At 37.8% G+C, this 15,703-nt stretch overlaps 1 protein-coding gene across 1 annotated transcript; it reads left to right on the top strand.

The window, feature by feature from the left end:
• Nucleotides 1–1,252: 1,252 nt before the first annotated feature.
• On the top strand, nt 1,253–10,467 carry LOC121305558. Its single transcript, XM_041237215.1, has 4 exons — nt 1,253–1,276; nt 1,414–1,458; nt 3,785–3,900; nt 6,657–10,467. The coding sequence occupies exons 3-4, from the start codon at nt 3,801–3,803 to the stop codon at nt 10,409–10,411; spliced, it is 3,855 nt and encodes a 1,284-aa protein (XP_041093149.1). The 5' UTR covers nt 1,253–1,276; nt 1,414–1,458; nt 3,785–3,800; the 3' UTR covers nt 10,412–10,467.
• The last annotated feature ends 5,236 nt before the right edge of the window (nt 10,468–15,703 follow it).

Consider the following 15,703-nt stretch of genomic DNA (forward strand, 5'->3'; position numbering starts at 1 on the left):
CTTGGATTTTCTTGTATATTTAGCTTGCTATAGGTTTACCCAGTGGAGGTGGGTTGTCGAGGATTTTTGACACACTCCCCAACCCGGTTTCTCAGAGACATCGGATTCAGTGGTCAAGAGTTGCAACGCATAGTGAAGAACTTAAATGAAGCAGCAGAGAGGAGCAGCAACTGGCTCTCTGGTTCAGACGAAAAGATTCTAGATGGGGAACTCAAGCGCAGTAGAAAGAAAGCAACGTCTATGGAAATGAAGGTAAGCCAGCTGGGATTAGCGGAGTAGGGGATGGAGGGGGGTGATGCTGGGTCACCAGAATCACTGTCGAGCCCTTTAACCTGTTCTGGGCAAGTCACCAAAACACCAAGGATGGAAAGGTGCCCACTTGAAGACCCCAGACAGGTACCCTACTCCGCTCAATCTAAACGGTTGTCATGCTGATGTGCTGGGGAGGCTGCACTGTGGTTGATCCCGGGAGCCAGCATTGCAGCCGTTGTGTGTGCTGATGCGCTGGGGAGTTAAAATAGGCTGATCCCTGGAGCCAGCATTACACTTCAACAATTAACACCAGACAGAAGGATCTCTACATCAGATGAAAGGAAACGCAGATGGATCACATTAGTTTACAGTAACAGAAGCTATGCCTTAGTTGGTTCTTATCTTGGCGAGAGCAGAGTCCAAATCAGCATGAAGTTTTAACACCTACTCTCATGTAATGGAAATCATGATGCTTACAATGCGTTTGTTAAACAAGATTAGTAGAGCCAAAAATAAACAGGTATTGTAAACGGGGTATTCCATGTATCTAATGAACTAATTCATTTGCACATGGCCCAAGTCATCCCATCAACACTCCCTATGTAACAGGCCGCTGAAAATATTAACAGCGAAAATGTATTTTATTTCAATGATCCTACAAGAACTGCGACAGATTAATAGAAGCAGTTAGTATAAGCACTTTCTAAACATATTAAAAATAAGCTTTTCATCAGTTGTATATTTGGACTGTGCTGATTAGGGAATATTCTGTAAATGCTAAGGTCTAACCCATGCTCAATGCTCGCAAAGCAATTTCTTAGCAGTCAGCAGGCATTTAGATCACTTCCAATAAGACAAAGGGCAAGTATTATCTAACAATACTAACTTCCCCTTAACCAATCAGTTAAGCTTTGTTTTAAAAAGATCAGCCAATTGGAGGAATAGCTCAGGGGTTGTGGTATAAAACAAGCCCCTGGTGTTACTGTGCAGATCACTTTGAAAACACTGGAGATAAGAGACTGAGGTAAGAAGATTTCCATTTCTTGAAACTGTACAAGTGGTTGATTTATGTCACTGTTGGTTGCATATGTTATTCAAATCCTTTTTGAAAGGGCTCTAGCTATCAGTCCTTTACAGTTCTGTTCCTCTCCCCTCTCTCAGAACGGGTATGCAGCACTGACACACTTCAGCAGGAATCCGTGGCAGGTAAATCATTTCTATTTACCTGGCAAAACGTGGTTCATTTTTCAACCCTTTAGCTGCGAAGTTTGTTCCCTACTAAAAAGGGTCTAGAATTTCTAACAAAAGCATATTACAGCCTCTTAAACAGTATTTAATTCAGAAATAGTGGAATGATACAAAAACCTTATAATTTGATACTAATGGGTTAGTAGCCAATACATTTCTTTATATAAAAAAATATATATCAGAACACTAAGCTGTACTTATGTACTTTTATACATTCTAAATCAGTAGTCTTTCACTGAACAAAAATTCAAATTTTTCCAAGCGTAAAATGACAGGCACATTTACAACATATATCCCCAGCATCCTATTTTGTGCACAGTCAAAGTTAGATGTTGCTGTAATCTGGACACACAGAACATTTTGCTTTATCCTCACTGTGGATAGGAAAACGCCAAGATTGAAAGATCACAACTTCTAAAGGACTATACACCTGCTATCTACTGCCTTAATCTGGAGAATAAATCAAGGATACAACACAATAATGCAATACTCATATTGTTATGATTTGAAAGGCATTTAAACTGTACTATACGTGGGGAAAATGTGAAATTGACCTTACTATTCAAATTACTGTGGCAAAAACAGATTTGAAACATCCAGGAAAAGCTGGGTTAATGTAGTGCTTGTTGTACTGTACAGTAATGTTGCCTTCCCCATGAGCAGCACCCTGCTTGTGGAGTGCTTTATCAAACCCCCCCCCCATTAGAATGACTAGCTCGACTCACTGCCTTACTCTGCAATGCAAGATAAACTTGAAATTTCCAACAAACCGATTAAGGGATCACTTCATCAATTCAGGTCACATTAATATTCTTTTTTTTTTTTTTTTGCAGGTATGTTGTGTTTAAAAAGACATGGTTGAATTTCCATGCAGTGACACACACACACCAGTTCCCCATTCATTCATGATTTTGAACAAATTACCCTGCTCCGTGCTTTTCAATACACACTTCCACGACAATCCTTGCGTTACGTACGAATCGTCTGATTTTACTGCTCTGCTGTCTTTCGCCTTCTTTGCAAATTGTTGGATTTTCTTCTTGTCTTTAACATTGCTCACAATCTCCTGATACCATATTCTCATTGCTGGGGGTGATACCGCTGTCAAGTTTTTAAATATCTTAACGCTTTCTTTCCACTGAAAGTGTAACACGCTTGCATTCCCCAGTTCTTACCATTTTAGTAGGTTAACCTTGTGCTTCTTTAAACTGATTGAGCGATTGCGTACTTCCAGCTATAAGGTGTTCAATTGACCGGTCAGTTTGTAAGTTTGGTGTTCGTAACTCTGAAGCTTCTACTCTATTTGCATAATTAAGTTACATTTTGATTTAAAGTTTGCAGTTAACAACTTGTATAAATGATCATAACAATATAAGTTAAAGAGAATTTTTAAACACGTCGATGCCAGTTACAAATGCTCCAAAATTACAAAATAGACAATGGCACTATATATATATATATATATATATATATATATATATATATATATATATATATATATATATATATATATATATATATATGTGTAACACAGCTGTCACTCGCAGTCATCCGTTTGCCCCGTTAAAATTAAACCCACACACAGGATTTTGCAGTTTGAACGCAACTGAAGACTTAATTTACACCAACCCCCCCCCCCAAAAAAAGTATGTAGTATAGTACTGTAGTATTTTGAATGTGATCTGGTCTCAGCACATGTCCCAGGTACTCATCGAGATGGTAGAGTACTGATCAATTTAATCAAAATCATTTGGAGTGAGGCTCACTCGTTTTTAGTGTCTGTTTTAGCTGTCTCAGTCCAAAAAGAAAGGAAATGACAATACTCCCAAATCACAATGTTTTCCTGAATTGTACACGCTTTCTCCATCAAATAGTTTATCTGTTTTTATTACAACAAAAGATTAAGCATGTTCAGTTTATCTTTTAAAGGCTTATTTAATCTGAAAAGTTCCAAATGACTGCTAATTCTAATTAGAGAGCAATATTACTGTCTGATGGTGTGTTACCCCCCCCCCTCCCCCCCCCCCATATCTTCATTTCACCTGTACCCAAAATTACTGAAGGTAACCTCTTTCCAAGTGGTAATCAGTTTATTTATCAATATCAACAAAATTCAAGGGACTCCAGACCTCAGTGACTGACCCCTGGCCTAAATTACTACACTGAATTAATTGAACCTCTATCAATTAATGAAACCTTGAAATGTAGATTTTTATTATCAATGACTATGTTAAATACATATTCCTATTTCACTTGACCAGGTCTTTGTTCACCATTTTAACAGGGCACATCTGCAAACAATGACAACTGAAGAAAGGATAACTATAGAGCTGGCAACTCTTGGTCGACCATTCCAACTTGGAATGCTGTACGACTGTCGCAATGACGCCCTCATCCCAGGTAAGCACATGAATTACACCGTCATAAAGTAAAAGTTTGTATGTTTTCCAGGAAATACATCCACTCATGTATGTATAACATTTGGAATAACGTAGCATTTTCATATTTAAAGTGTTGGGGATTAACGCATTAGATTGTAATGCAATCCACTTAAATTTCAGTAACTGTAATGGTTCCTATAACAGACAGTTAATGAAATGTGGTAACACGTTACATTGCACAAGATTTTAAAAGATGACTGCCAATGCATAGCATGAAAATAAGAAAGTGCTTCAACAGTGCAAGCCACATCTTAAATGTCACATGAAAGCACGTTTTCTGGAAAATGGCGTCAGAGGAGGGAACAAGTAGGTTTGATAGCTGGCTCTTCAAAGAATATTTCGAGCTATGGCCAAACAAAAAAGCCAGACCAAGCAAATGTGTAAAATGTCATCTGGGCCTGACAAGTAACTATTTGAAGCTGTAACTAGTTACTGGAGCTACTGCTATTACAATTGTTCTAGTAACTAACAATTGCTTTAGATGTAATTTCCCCAACACTGTACAAAACACATTAGCAATTACAGCATGTAGTTATATTAGCGGCATGTTTGTTTTAAATCGTCAACAATAAGTTCATTTGACTGTCATATAAAGTGTAATATAAGCGTCAGCTCCCTAGCAACAAGCCCGCTATATTGTTGTTGCGTGTGGATTCTTTCAATGCAGTGGGTTTGTGTGTTTGAGAAAGGAAATTAATTGAAATTAATTGCTGAAGCTGATGAGAAGCAATTACCCTCCGCTGTAAGAATTAAAACGGTGCGCTGCTTTTTAAAGGAAAGGTGAGAAAAAGCAGGTTGTGTAGAGGATTTATACTGGACTGCAGTAGTGCACATGGTAAGATCAAAAGCTATGGTAATCATTGTTGTATCTGTGTGACGTTTCTTATAGGATGCAGAGATTTAAATTTATTTTTGATGTAAAAGTAAACAGTACAGAAGCTCCGAGCTCTCTGTATACACCACAATGCTTCACACGCAGTGAGACGGACGTCTCCATTAAAAATCAGCGAAGTCGGATATCTAGTTAAACAGAATATCTTTGGAAACGCCCTTTCTAATAAACTGCAATATTGCTGGCTGAAGTAGTTTTGAGTGAGGCTGGATTTTCAATGGTTAATATTAGTGTGTGCTCCCATTGGCTAGAAAGGTTGCAGTGTTTTCGACACTGTGCGAGATTGACAGTTGGAAGTTTCTCCATTTGTTGGGAAGTTTGCAGGGAAGCTCGTCTGGTTGATTGGAAAATGTGCAGGTCAAGAGCCGAGCAAACGCTTCACACTAAAGTCCATACAGCCTTTCGTATTAATGATTTGACAAATTAATGAATGACTTAGATGAGTTTATAGCGAACAATTACGAGAAATTGTTTGCTTCAAAAACACTTTATATACAAGAAAGGTACACCTCCAATACAATCATATAAGCACAAGATTTAAACTGACTTTGCACAAGGCCTCAGTACAGCTCAGTGCATACGTTTGTATTAGAAAGCAGGCATATCCATGGAGACAATTCGAAAGAGATGAAAAGACTGACAAAACTTTACAATGTTTAGTATTTATACCTTGTAAGTGTTGACTCCACTCCCATTTGTCTTACTTCTGTCCAATGATAGGCGTTTCCACTATCGTTGCACACTTCCTCGTTTTAGGCTGTGCAAAACTGCACGTAGCTGGTTTTGCCAATGGTAAATGAAAGAACTCGAAACTTTCCAGAATAATGTACAGAAACTTAATATAAAAGCATATTAAAACAACAGAATTAGTAAGCATATTAAAACGACTATAAGAACACATCCACACACCATTTAAACAGTGATCAAAAACAACTTCACTATAAAAGAAACACATACACAATATAAAACTTAATACCTCACATAGAAAGTCATCACTACAAATTAACAAATAAGTTTAATTACTGTTTGAATTGACGAATATGTAACAAATAGCCTTTTAAGACACAAACCAAAACTAACTGATTTAAAAACCAAATAATTAAAGACTCAATTACAGCGAAATAAATGGGACCAATAGTTCGTGGGTAAGTGTGTTTTTATCTGTAGAGCAATACAATACGCAACATGTAAGGTAGAAGGAAATCAATGTCTCTTACCCTATTATTCTGAACACAATTCAATACGTACAGTATGTACTTTTGTAGAAGTGTTTGAAACCAAATAAAACAACTGTCAGGCCAGCCTGTCCAAGGAACTCTGTTCTCGCTGGTTATAGTTTGTGGTTCTGTGTTTTATTTTGCACTTTTTGTACAGTTTGCTGTATTTGTCCTCTGTGCGTTACCATCACTGGTAACGTCACATGACCGCCTTTATTTTACTTTTGTTTTCGTTTTCGTTCATGTTAATAAATCCTGCGCACCTGTTCTGGTGTTTCAACATCAACACCACGTTTGAGTCGGGCTAGTTTATGTTACTTTGTCAGATTATTTTATTATTTGTTGACTGAGTTTCTCGAGATGTGTCAAGCATGTAAAGAAAAAAAATGTCATGTTTTAAAATCCATATAGGGCTTTTCAAAATATTGTAAATAAATACAAGCATGGATTTAAAGACTAGACGAATTTTTGTTGTTTTTTTTCAGCAGGTGGTTCAATGCTGACCAAAGTAATGATGACGGCCTGCATATGAGTGCTGTTTTATTTATTTTTTTTATTTGGTTTTTTTGAACACCTGATAATAATGTTTCAAATTTGTTTTTGTAGGTATAACATTGTGGGACATGGACACACTTAACAAAGATGTTGACCTGCGATCCCAACACAACACAGAGTTCCAGATCATTGCCTCTGATTCCATCGAGGACAAATCATCTGCTCTGAATATAGAAGCATCGCTGAAAGCAAGCTTCTTAGGAGGGTTAGTGGAGGTAAAAGGATCTGCCAAATACCTTAAAGACACAAAGAGCTCTAAACAGCAGGCCCGTGTCACACTGCACTACAGAACAACTACCAAATTTATGCAGTTAACGATGAAGCAGCTTGGTCGTGGGAATGTTCAACATCCATACGTGTTTGATCAGGGTATAGCAACACATGTTGTCACTGCAGTGTTTTATGGTGCTCAGGCGTTTTTCGTGTTTGATCGTGATGTTTCCTCTGGTGAGGACCATCAGGATATTCAAGGAAATCTGCAGGTTATGATAAAAAAAATACCAATGATTGCAACTGAGGGGGAGGGGTCTCTTAAAATGGCAGACAATGAAAAGTCTAGTACTGACCAGTTCACTTGCACATTCTATGGAGATGTTGCACTTGATAGCAACCCTGTTTCATTTCAGGATGCCCTTAAAATATATTCCATACTCCCAAAACTGCTTGGGGATAATGGTGAACATGCAGTGCCAATGAGAGTCTGGCTATACCCATTAAATAAAATAGATTCCAGCGCTGCCCAAATTGTTCGGCAGATCAGTGTAGGGCTAGTCAAACGCTCACAGAATGTGTTAGAGGAGCTCGGTGAACTAGAAATTAATTGCAATGACATGCTGAAAGACAAAGTTGTCTTTCAGTTCCCTGAGATTGGCAAAAAGATTAAGCATTTTAAAGATATGTGTCTCGAGTACAAATTGGTTTTCCAGAAGAAACTGGCAGAAATGCTGCCATCCATTCGGGGGGGTGGACAAGAGGAAAGCAGGCTAGCAGATATCTTGAGAAATAAGGAGCAGTCACCCTTTAAAACCCACTTTCTTGGAAGCTGGTTAGAGTGTAAGATGACAGAAATGAATGTCCTCAGGATGTATATCAGCTTGATGAAAGACATAAAAATGTTGTCTTCAAAGAGTGAACATGATATGGCAGTATTAGACCACAAGGCCAAATATGTTTTATGTTTTGCATTCACATCACTATGTCAGGAAGAAACATATATTTCAGATTTATCAAACTATCTCAGGAACCATTCCACTTTACAAGATCTTGACAGTACAAACATAGACTATGCAAGGCACGAGGAGGAACAGTGGTTTTCGTCTCAGAAAGTTTCGGAGAAAATGAGAGAGCGGGCTAAGTTGTTTCTCGACTTTGCAGAGGCTAACAAAGACAACAGTAATACCAGATTTATAGCAGCTTCAGTATACAACAAGGATCAATCAGGCGCTGCTATTTACTTGTATGAAGAAGGATTCAAAAAAAGTGACTGCTTTGAGCCGCCCTCCAAGCCAGAGAAGCCAGTTGTGTGTGGAGTGACACATGACAGCGTGACGCTAAAGATACAGCCATCACAATATGGGTTAAGCAATCTAGTCCAGTACATAGTTGAGTATAGTGTTCCTGAAAAGGATGAATGGAAGTCTGTGGAAACATCTAATAAAGAAGAATCCTACACTGTATCTGGTTTACTTCCAAATACACTCTACCAGTTCAAATGCAAAGCTGTATGCAGGCAAGGGGTCAGTAAGTCTAGTGATACAAGCAACAAAGTTAAAACACAACCTACCAGTCCACCAGGCCAACCATCAGCAGTTCAAATTGGCTCGGCTGAAATGACCATTGGCTGGCTTAAACCAGCTGTAATAGGAGCTGGGGTCAGCATTGATAGCTACACTGTTGAATATAAGGAAATGAGGGATTCTGCTAGCAGTAGTGACTGCGCTGACATGTGGATTAAAAAGAGATGTGAAAATAATGAGTACACTCTAAAGGAACTGAAACCCGAAACAACATATGCCATTAGATTGTTTTCCAATTGTGCGGAGGCAGGCACAAGCTCACAAAGTGTTGAAGGGGTACTAACAACACAGGCTGAAAGTAAGAGACTGGCCGACAAGATTCAAAGACAGAGTGAGTTAGTGAATAGTGGATCACCTTCCATCTACACTGTCCCACTACAGGAAGTCAATATCGACAAGGATGGAAATTGTAAAAGGTGTTTCTTTGGAAAAGAAAACAAAAGAAATAATAAGACAGTTATAGTTGTTGGGGCAACAGGAGCTGGTAAAAGCACTCTCATTAATGGAATGATTAACTACATACTTGGAGTTAAATGGGATGATGGATTCCGTTTCAAATTAATAAATGAAGGTGAATCAAAATCGCAAGCTGAAAGTCAAACATCTGTGATCACTGCATATGAAATCGGTTATCAGGCTGGATTAACTATTCCATACTCAGTCACAATTATAGACACCCCTGGATTTGGAGACACAAGAGGAATTACACGGGACAGAATGATCACTGAACAAATCCGTCAGTTTTTTTCAATCCCCAGTGGTGTTGATACTGTTGATGCTGTCTGTTTTGTAACCCAAGCGTCATTGGCTCGCTTGACACAAGCACAGAAATATGTGTTTGACTCAATTCTTTCTATTTTTGGAAAAGATATTGCAGAAAACATATTGATGCTTGTGACATTTGCAGATGGACAAACCCCCCCAGTTCTTGAGGCAATCAAAGTTTCTGGAGTACCTTGTCCAAAAAAAAAAAATGGAATTCCTGTTCACTTTAAGTTCAATAATTCAGCCTTGTTTGCTGACAAAACATTCTCTGAAAAGACAGATGATGTGAATGAGGATTGTGATGATGACGATGATGGTGGTGATAACTTTGACAGAATGTTCTGGAAGATGGGTGTAAAAAGCATGAAAAACTTCTTTGACTCATTAGTTAAATTGCAAACAAAAAGTTTATGTCTAACTAAGGAAGTCCTTAAAGAGCGTAAACATCTTGAAGTTGCTGTCGAAGGTTTACAACCTCAAGTCCAAGTGGCCTTGTCGAAACTGGATGAAATTCGGAAGACAAGGCAGATCATAGAACAACATGAGGCTGAGTTGAGTACCAATAAAGACTTTGAATTTGAGGTGGAGTTAATAAAGCCAGTTCAAGAAAAAATCACTAACCACTTTATCACCAACTGTCAACAATGTCATTTCACATGTCACTACCCCTGTGCCATTCCAAATGATAATGATAAAAGGGGTTGTGCTTCCATGGACTCAAATGGGAACTGTACTGCTTGTCCTGGGAAATGTCATTGGTCTATTCATTTTAACCAGAAGTACAAATGGACATACATAAATGTGAAAGAGAAAAGGACAGCTCAAGATCTGAAAAACAAGTATGAGAAAGCATATGGTGCTAAACTATCTGCCCAGCAAATTATTGAGAAACAGTCCGAGGAAATTCAGAAACTTGAAGAAGCAGTGATAAGCCTCATAGATGAATCCTCCCGTTGTCTTGCCCGTTTGCAGGAAATTGCATTGAAGCCAAATCCACTTTCCACACCCGAGTATATTGAATTGCTAATTGAAGGTGAAAAAGAAGAAGCTAAACCCGGGTACATGGATCGTATCAAAGCATTACAAAAAATGAAAGAACAGGCTTTGATAATAGCGAAGGTTTTCAGGAAAGAAAAACCCAACCAAGCACAACCTGACAGAAAACAGGAAGACAAATCAAAAGCCAAAAAAGGTATAGCACTATGGAGTTGGATCACTGGTTCAGATAATTCAGATAAAAAATAAAATAAGCATCTGCATACTGTGAACAAAAATAATACATAAACAAAAAAAAAACATTTAACTTTTTTTTTGGATGCTACTCGCACCTAACCCCCCCCCCCCCCCCCCCCTTTTTGGATTGCTTTGCGCCCCCCTGTTGAGAACCACTGAGTGCTGCTTGTGTATAGTTTACTTTGAGTTGTTGTGATTTTGGAAGATTCTGATCAATGTGAAATAAATTTTCTAAATGACAAGCTTGGTTTCTTCTCACCCAAACTAAGCTGTATTAATAACAGTCAAAGCTGTTCGAATCGTGCAAAACGCTAGTGGAGGCTTTGAGTAAATTGTTGATGCTCATAACATAGATATTGTAGCTCCTGAATGTGTCAATAGAATTATGGATTATTGTTTTGGTACTAGTTGGAGAGCAAGAAAAGGGTGTTTAGCAGCGTTGGGCAACTGAAATGAATGGAAGGGCTGCGTCTGTGGCCCTAAACAGCCCTGAGGGCCACCACACCCAACAATACAATTAAAATACATAAAGGAATGTGACTTTTGGGAAACCATAGTTGCCACTCAGCAGAGAGATTTCCGTCAGTCTTTTGCTATTTATTCGTTTATTTTATTCCACTGCCCTCACCACTTTTTGAAGCAGCTGGTGTGTTTGACTCTCCGACACCTTTTCCACTTGCACTTGTCACAAATGTGCCACTGGTATACAATGTTTAAACATGGGCATAGTAGTTAAGCATCTAATCACCAAAGAAGTATAGATTTGCCAACACAAGACTGATCAGAATGGGCTTGTGTTGAATGCGTTGAAAGACTTTGAATAAACAATTTAAACTAGAAAGTTAATCGTCATAATGAGGGACACATGTTTTGTAATAGAAAGATATAGAAAAGTATTCCAGTAGGAAAATATAGACTTGTCCCCTTGATGTCCAAATGTTTGTCAATTGGAGTGTTTCTTTATTGAATTGAAATGTTATGTTATGAAGCAAAGCTTTCTGAAATACAAATCATATATTGGCAAAAGAAAGTATCTAAATAAAATAATGCATTTCTGTAATCTATCTGAAATAATTCCTTATGGGATGTAACGCTCTGACATTTACAAATAATAATGAGTAATATATGTTAATCTTCATTTAATCAGGGTCATTAATTATTACTTGATTGCAGATCAATACATTTGTAGAATGTAACTGAGTACCTGAGTACATGTTTATGATTGCTTATTGTTCTTCATGTTAATGAGTTATATAATTAGCATTTAAACCTTGTCTGTTACTATATTTCACAACAGATAGTTTTTGATTGAAAAATATGTTAACCTGGCTGCAGCTTGACTGACATTTATGTTTAGTTTTTTGTATTTAATCCTGATTCACAGAAGATGTTGTTTTTGATCATTGTTGCTTTTAATTAAAGACTATCTATTCACTTCAAACACTTGTCTATTTGCACATTTACTGTGAAATCCCATATTACAGTCACCTCTGTACAAAGGCCCCCTTTCTGATTAGCTTGTTACACTGATTTCAGTGTAAATTGACCTTCAATATTAAGACCATTTCAGTAATCTGTAAGCAGAGGCACCCTAACCCTACTTTTACTCATTTGAGGTCTGAGGTGAGCCCCTAAGCAAATACCAGGAAGAACGTATAACATTGCAATATATAACGGTGCATGTGCTTTTTATGACATTGTTATTATTACTATGTTTCAGACACAATGTAATAATAATACTTGCTATGCTATCTAAAGGGTGTAACCCTAGAACAAGGAGCAGGACCCCCCCCCCCCACACACACACACATAAAGGGCTTATATTTTTTATATCGGTTATTAAAAATAAACACCACTCAAACACATCAATTTCCAGTTTATATAATTTCTCATTTACGAAAGGGCACTACATTTGGAGTTAGCGCACATGTAAAGCAGTGATCCTAACGTGTGCGATAAATCTGAATTTAGTGGCCCATTTACTAACAGAGTTAAAATTGCAGTTAAAGCTGATTAATATAGTTTAAAATAAATAGCTAATACTCTAAAGCAGGGGTGTAAAACCTATGGCCCAGCAAGGCAATCTTTGGCAGCCCGCTCATAAGTTTATAAAATTGCATTGATGTACTTCCTACTGTGTCGTTTTGGAATTTAAAAAAAAACCTGCCTCTGTAATAACACGCATATTCAACATGCCACGTGCATTGAGAACATAAGAACAGAAGAAAGTTTACAAACGAGAGGAAGCCATTCGGCCCATCTTGCTCGTTTGGTTGTTAGTAGCTTATTGATCCCAAAATCTCATCAAGCAGCTTCTTGAAGGATCCCAGGGTGTCAGCTTCAACAACATTACTGGGGAGTTGATTCCAGACCCTCACAATTCTCTGTGTAAAAAAAGTGCCTCCTATTTTCTGTTCTGAATGCCCCTTTATCTAAGTTCCATTTGTGACCTCTGGTCCTTGTCTTTTTTTGGGTCGAAAAAGTCCCTTGGGTCGACACTGTCAATACCTTTTAGAATTTTGAATACTTGAATCAGATCGCCGCTTAGTCTTCTTTGTTCAAGACTGAATAGATTCAATTGTGTTATTCAATTCTAACATTACTTCCCTTGATTTAAATTCAACACTTTTCACAATGTATCCGAGCATCTTGTTGGCCTTTTTTATAGCTTCCCCACACTGTCTAGATGAAGACATTTCTGAGTCAACAAAAACTCCTAGGTCTTTTTCACAGATCCCTTCTTCAATTTCAGTATCTCATGGTATTTATATTGCAAATCATTATTTCCTGCGTGCAGTACCTTACACTTTTCTCTATTAAATGTCATTTGCCATGTGTCTGCCCAGTTCTGAATCTTGTCTAGATCATTTTGAATGACCTTTGCTGCTGCAACAGTGTTTGCCACTCCTCCTACTTTTGTGTCGTCTGCAAATTTAACAAGTTTGCTTACTATACCAGAATCTAAATCATTAATGTAGATTAGGACTAGCAGAGGACCTAATACTGGTATAACGGTTACACTTATGAAAGATTATACCATACGTCACTATACTACGTTACACAAAGCAATGTATTTTGAGTTTACTGGAAAGGAAAGGACTTTTTTGACTTCAAGAAGCCATTGAAAGTGCAGAATTACCTCGGAAGAACCCAGTAAACACCATAACGTTTGTTCAACTTTGATGCAATGTCAGGTGTTATGTTGGGCCTATCCCGTTTCACCAGTGTTGGTCCAACGTTGTTTTTACATTACCAATTCATCGAATACCCTGTTTGCCCAATGTACGGTAGGTGTATTAATAACTGATTAATTTAGGTGGTACTATTTAATACATTTATTTTTGTAAATGGGGGTACATATGTTGAGATTTTGTTAATTGTTGTTTTTTGTATGTTGTATTGTGCAATGTTGCTTTATTGTTGCATTTATGGACTATTTGTTTATATAGCGCTTTGTGATGTTAGCTTATGTAATCGTATTTTTGAATGCATCACACTGTGTACCAGCATATATTATCAGGGGCTACATTAGCATTAAATTGCACATAAGAGTGGTGGGTTATTATATCATAAAATATATCAATGCTTAAATAACTCTAAAATTACTGTTTACATAACAAACACAACATTTATTGGTTAAAATATGTATTTCTTTCCAGACACATTTTTCCAGACACACACCATGCAACCCCTGCACGCACACACCACCATGGCCCTCCATGCCCAGGACTGGAGACCCCTGCTCTCAGATTCATTGCTTCTTATCACCAGATTTATACTGTACCCTTTTTAATTCAAATACCTAATGAATCCCCCCCATTGTTTCTTGCTAATTCTGCATTTTTTTCTGTGCTTCTCCAGGCAGAATGTGTGTATGAAACAAGTGGTGTGTAGTGCAGTGACAACATCTTCCAGTGAGTGTAAAGCGATCAGTTTTGTTCAAGGAATGCATAGCTACGAACATGTTTCAGCTCTTTTCATCGTTATCAGATATCCGTGATGTAATTAACAAATTGAGTAGGGTTAACAATGTTAATTACAGCTTTAAAGGTAGGTAGCAAAAGTAGCAGCCCAATTATAAACTACCTGTCTTGCATTGTGTGTTTACCCACAGCTGAGTTTCTGAAACTCCAGGGGCAATTAGGGAGCTGCTAATGCTGCCAGCATACCACATTTCAAGACCCTGGGTGGTTTAGAAACCTCTTTACCATACCAGACAGGCTGTTCTTAGGTTTCCAAACACTTTGAACTCCCCAAATTACTGTACCCCTATGTGACAAAGTGCCCGTCCCTGTGTGTCTTTGCTGTATATGTTGCGTGTGGTGTGTTAAACGTTGGTGTATAGGCATTGGTACGCGGGATATAAACGGGTCTGTGTTTCACGTGTGTTTAGGAAATGTATCATTGTATTTAGGCACGGGATTGCACATCACTTCACGTGCATTTAAAGTAGTTAATATGTGAGCACAAGGTTTTTCTGATGGGCCTTTCTACTGCTGCCACCTGTTGACATAAACTTCACACTGCAGTTGAAGGATAAGGCAGGCTAACAAGCAATACCCATTGAAAATAAACCCTGTGCTAATTACTGTGACTTTTTAAGGAGAGTGTATTATTTTCAGTCTCTTTTAATACGCACTGTACATATTTATTATTACATTGCTGATATAACTTCATAATAAATACATAAACGTATAATATGTATTTTCTATAAATTTTCAACAAATATGTTTAGATTACTTTATCGAAAGGCAATATATTTTTAAAAATACATGTTTTATACTATTCCTAGTATATTTTTCTTGGCTTTCCTTATTTAATAAAAATAAATATAATTTTACAATAGAAAAGGGATAGAATATAGCCAGTCAAAAAACATGTATCTAACAATGATCTCTGAGTGATGGGTTCAGATTAATACTGAGCATTTCAGAGTTCTGCTTCAGAGTTTATCTTGAGGAGTGTTGACTCTCATGATGTCATTGTCTACAGAGGACAGGAAACCATGTCCTCTTCATTAACACACGTGTGGCAGGATCTCAGTGGTTTCTAGGCAGGCTGTCATGCTGTGTGAGACGGTATTCGGGTTACAGACAGGAAAGCTGCTTGAAGTGTTTTTTAGTTTGATCAGTTTACTCATTTGCATTTCCAGTTCAGCGTGCTTTACCCAGCACTGCCCCCTAGTGTCTGAGTGTGGGATACAGAACCCTTTAGTGTTGAGGTTTGCTGTTAATTTTTTTTTTCCCAGAGTAAAATGTTTAAGAGGCACTGAATCGCAAAAGGACACTCAGTCCTGCATCTCCA

The sequence above is a fragment of the Polyodon spathula genome, chromosome 44 (genome assembly GCF_017654505.1).
Source record: "Polyodon spathula isolate WHYD16114869_AA chromosome 44, ASM1765450v1, whole genome shotgun sequence".
NCBI classification, from domain to species: Eukaryota; Metazoa; Chordata; class Actinopteri; order Acipenseriformes; family Polyodontidae; genus Polyodon; species Polyodon spathula.

Excerpts from the sequence above, each read along its gene's own strand:
- LOC121305558 (XM_041237215.1), top strand. The coding sequence starts at position 3,801 with ATGACAACTGAAGAAAGGATAACTATAGAGCTGGCAACTCTTGGTCGA. Across the intron at positions 3,901-6,656 it reads CAATGACGCCCTCATCCCAG|GTATAACATTGTGGGACATG; the intron begins GTAAGCACATGA and ends TTGTTTTTGTAG.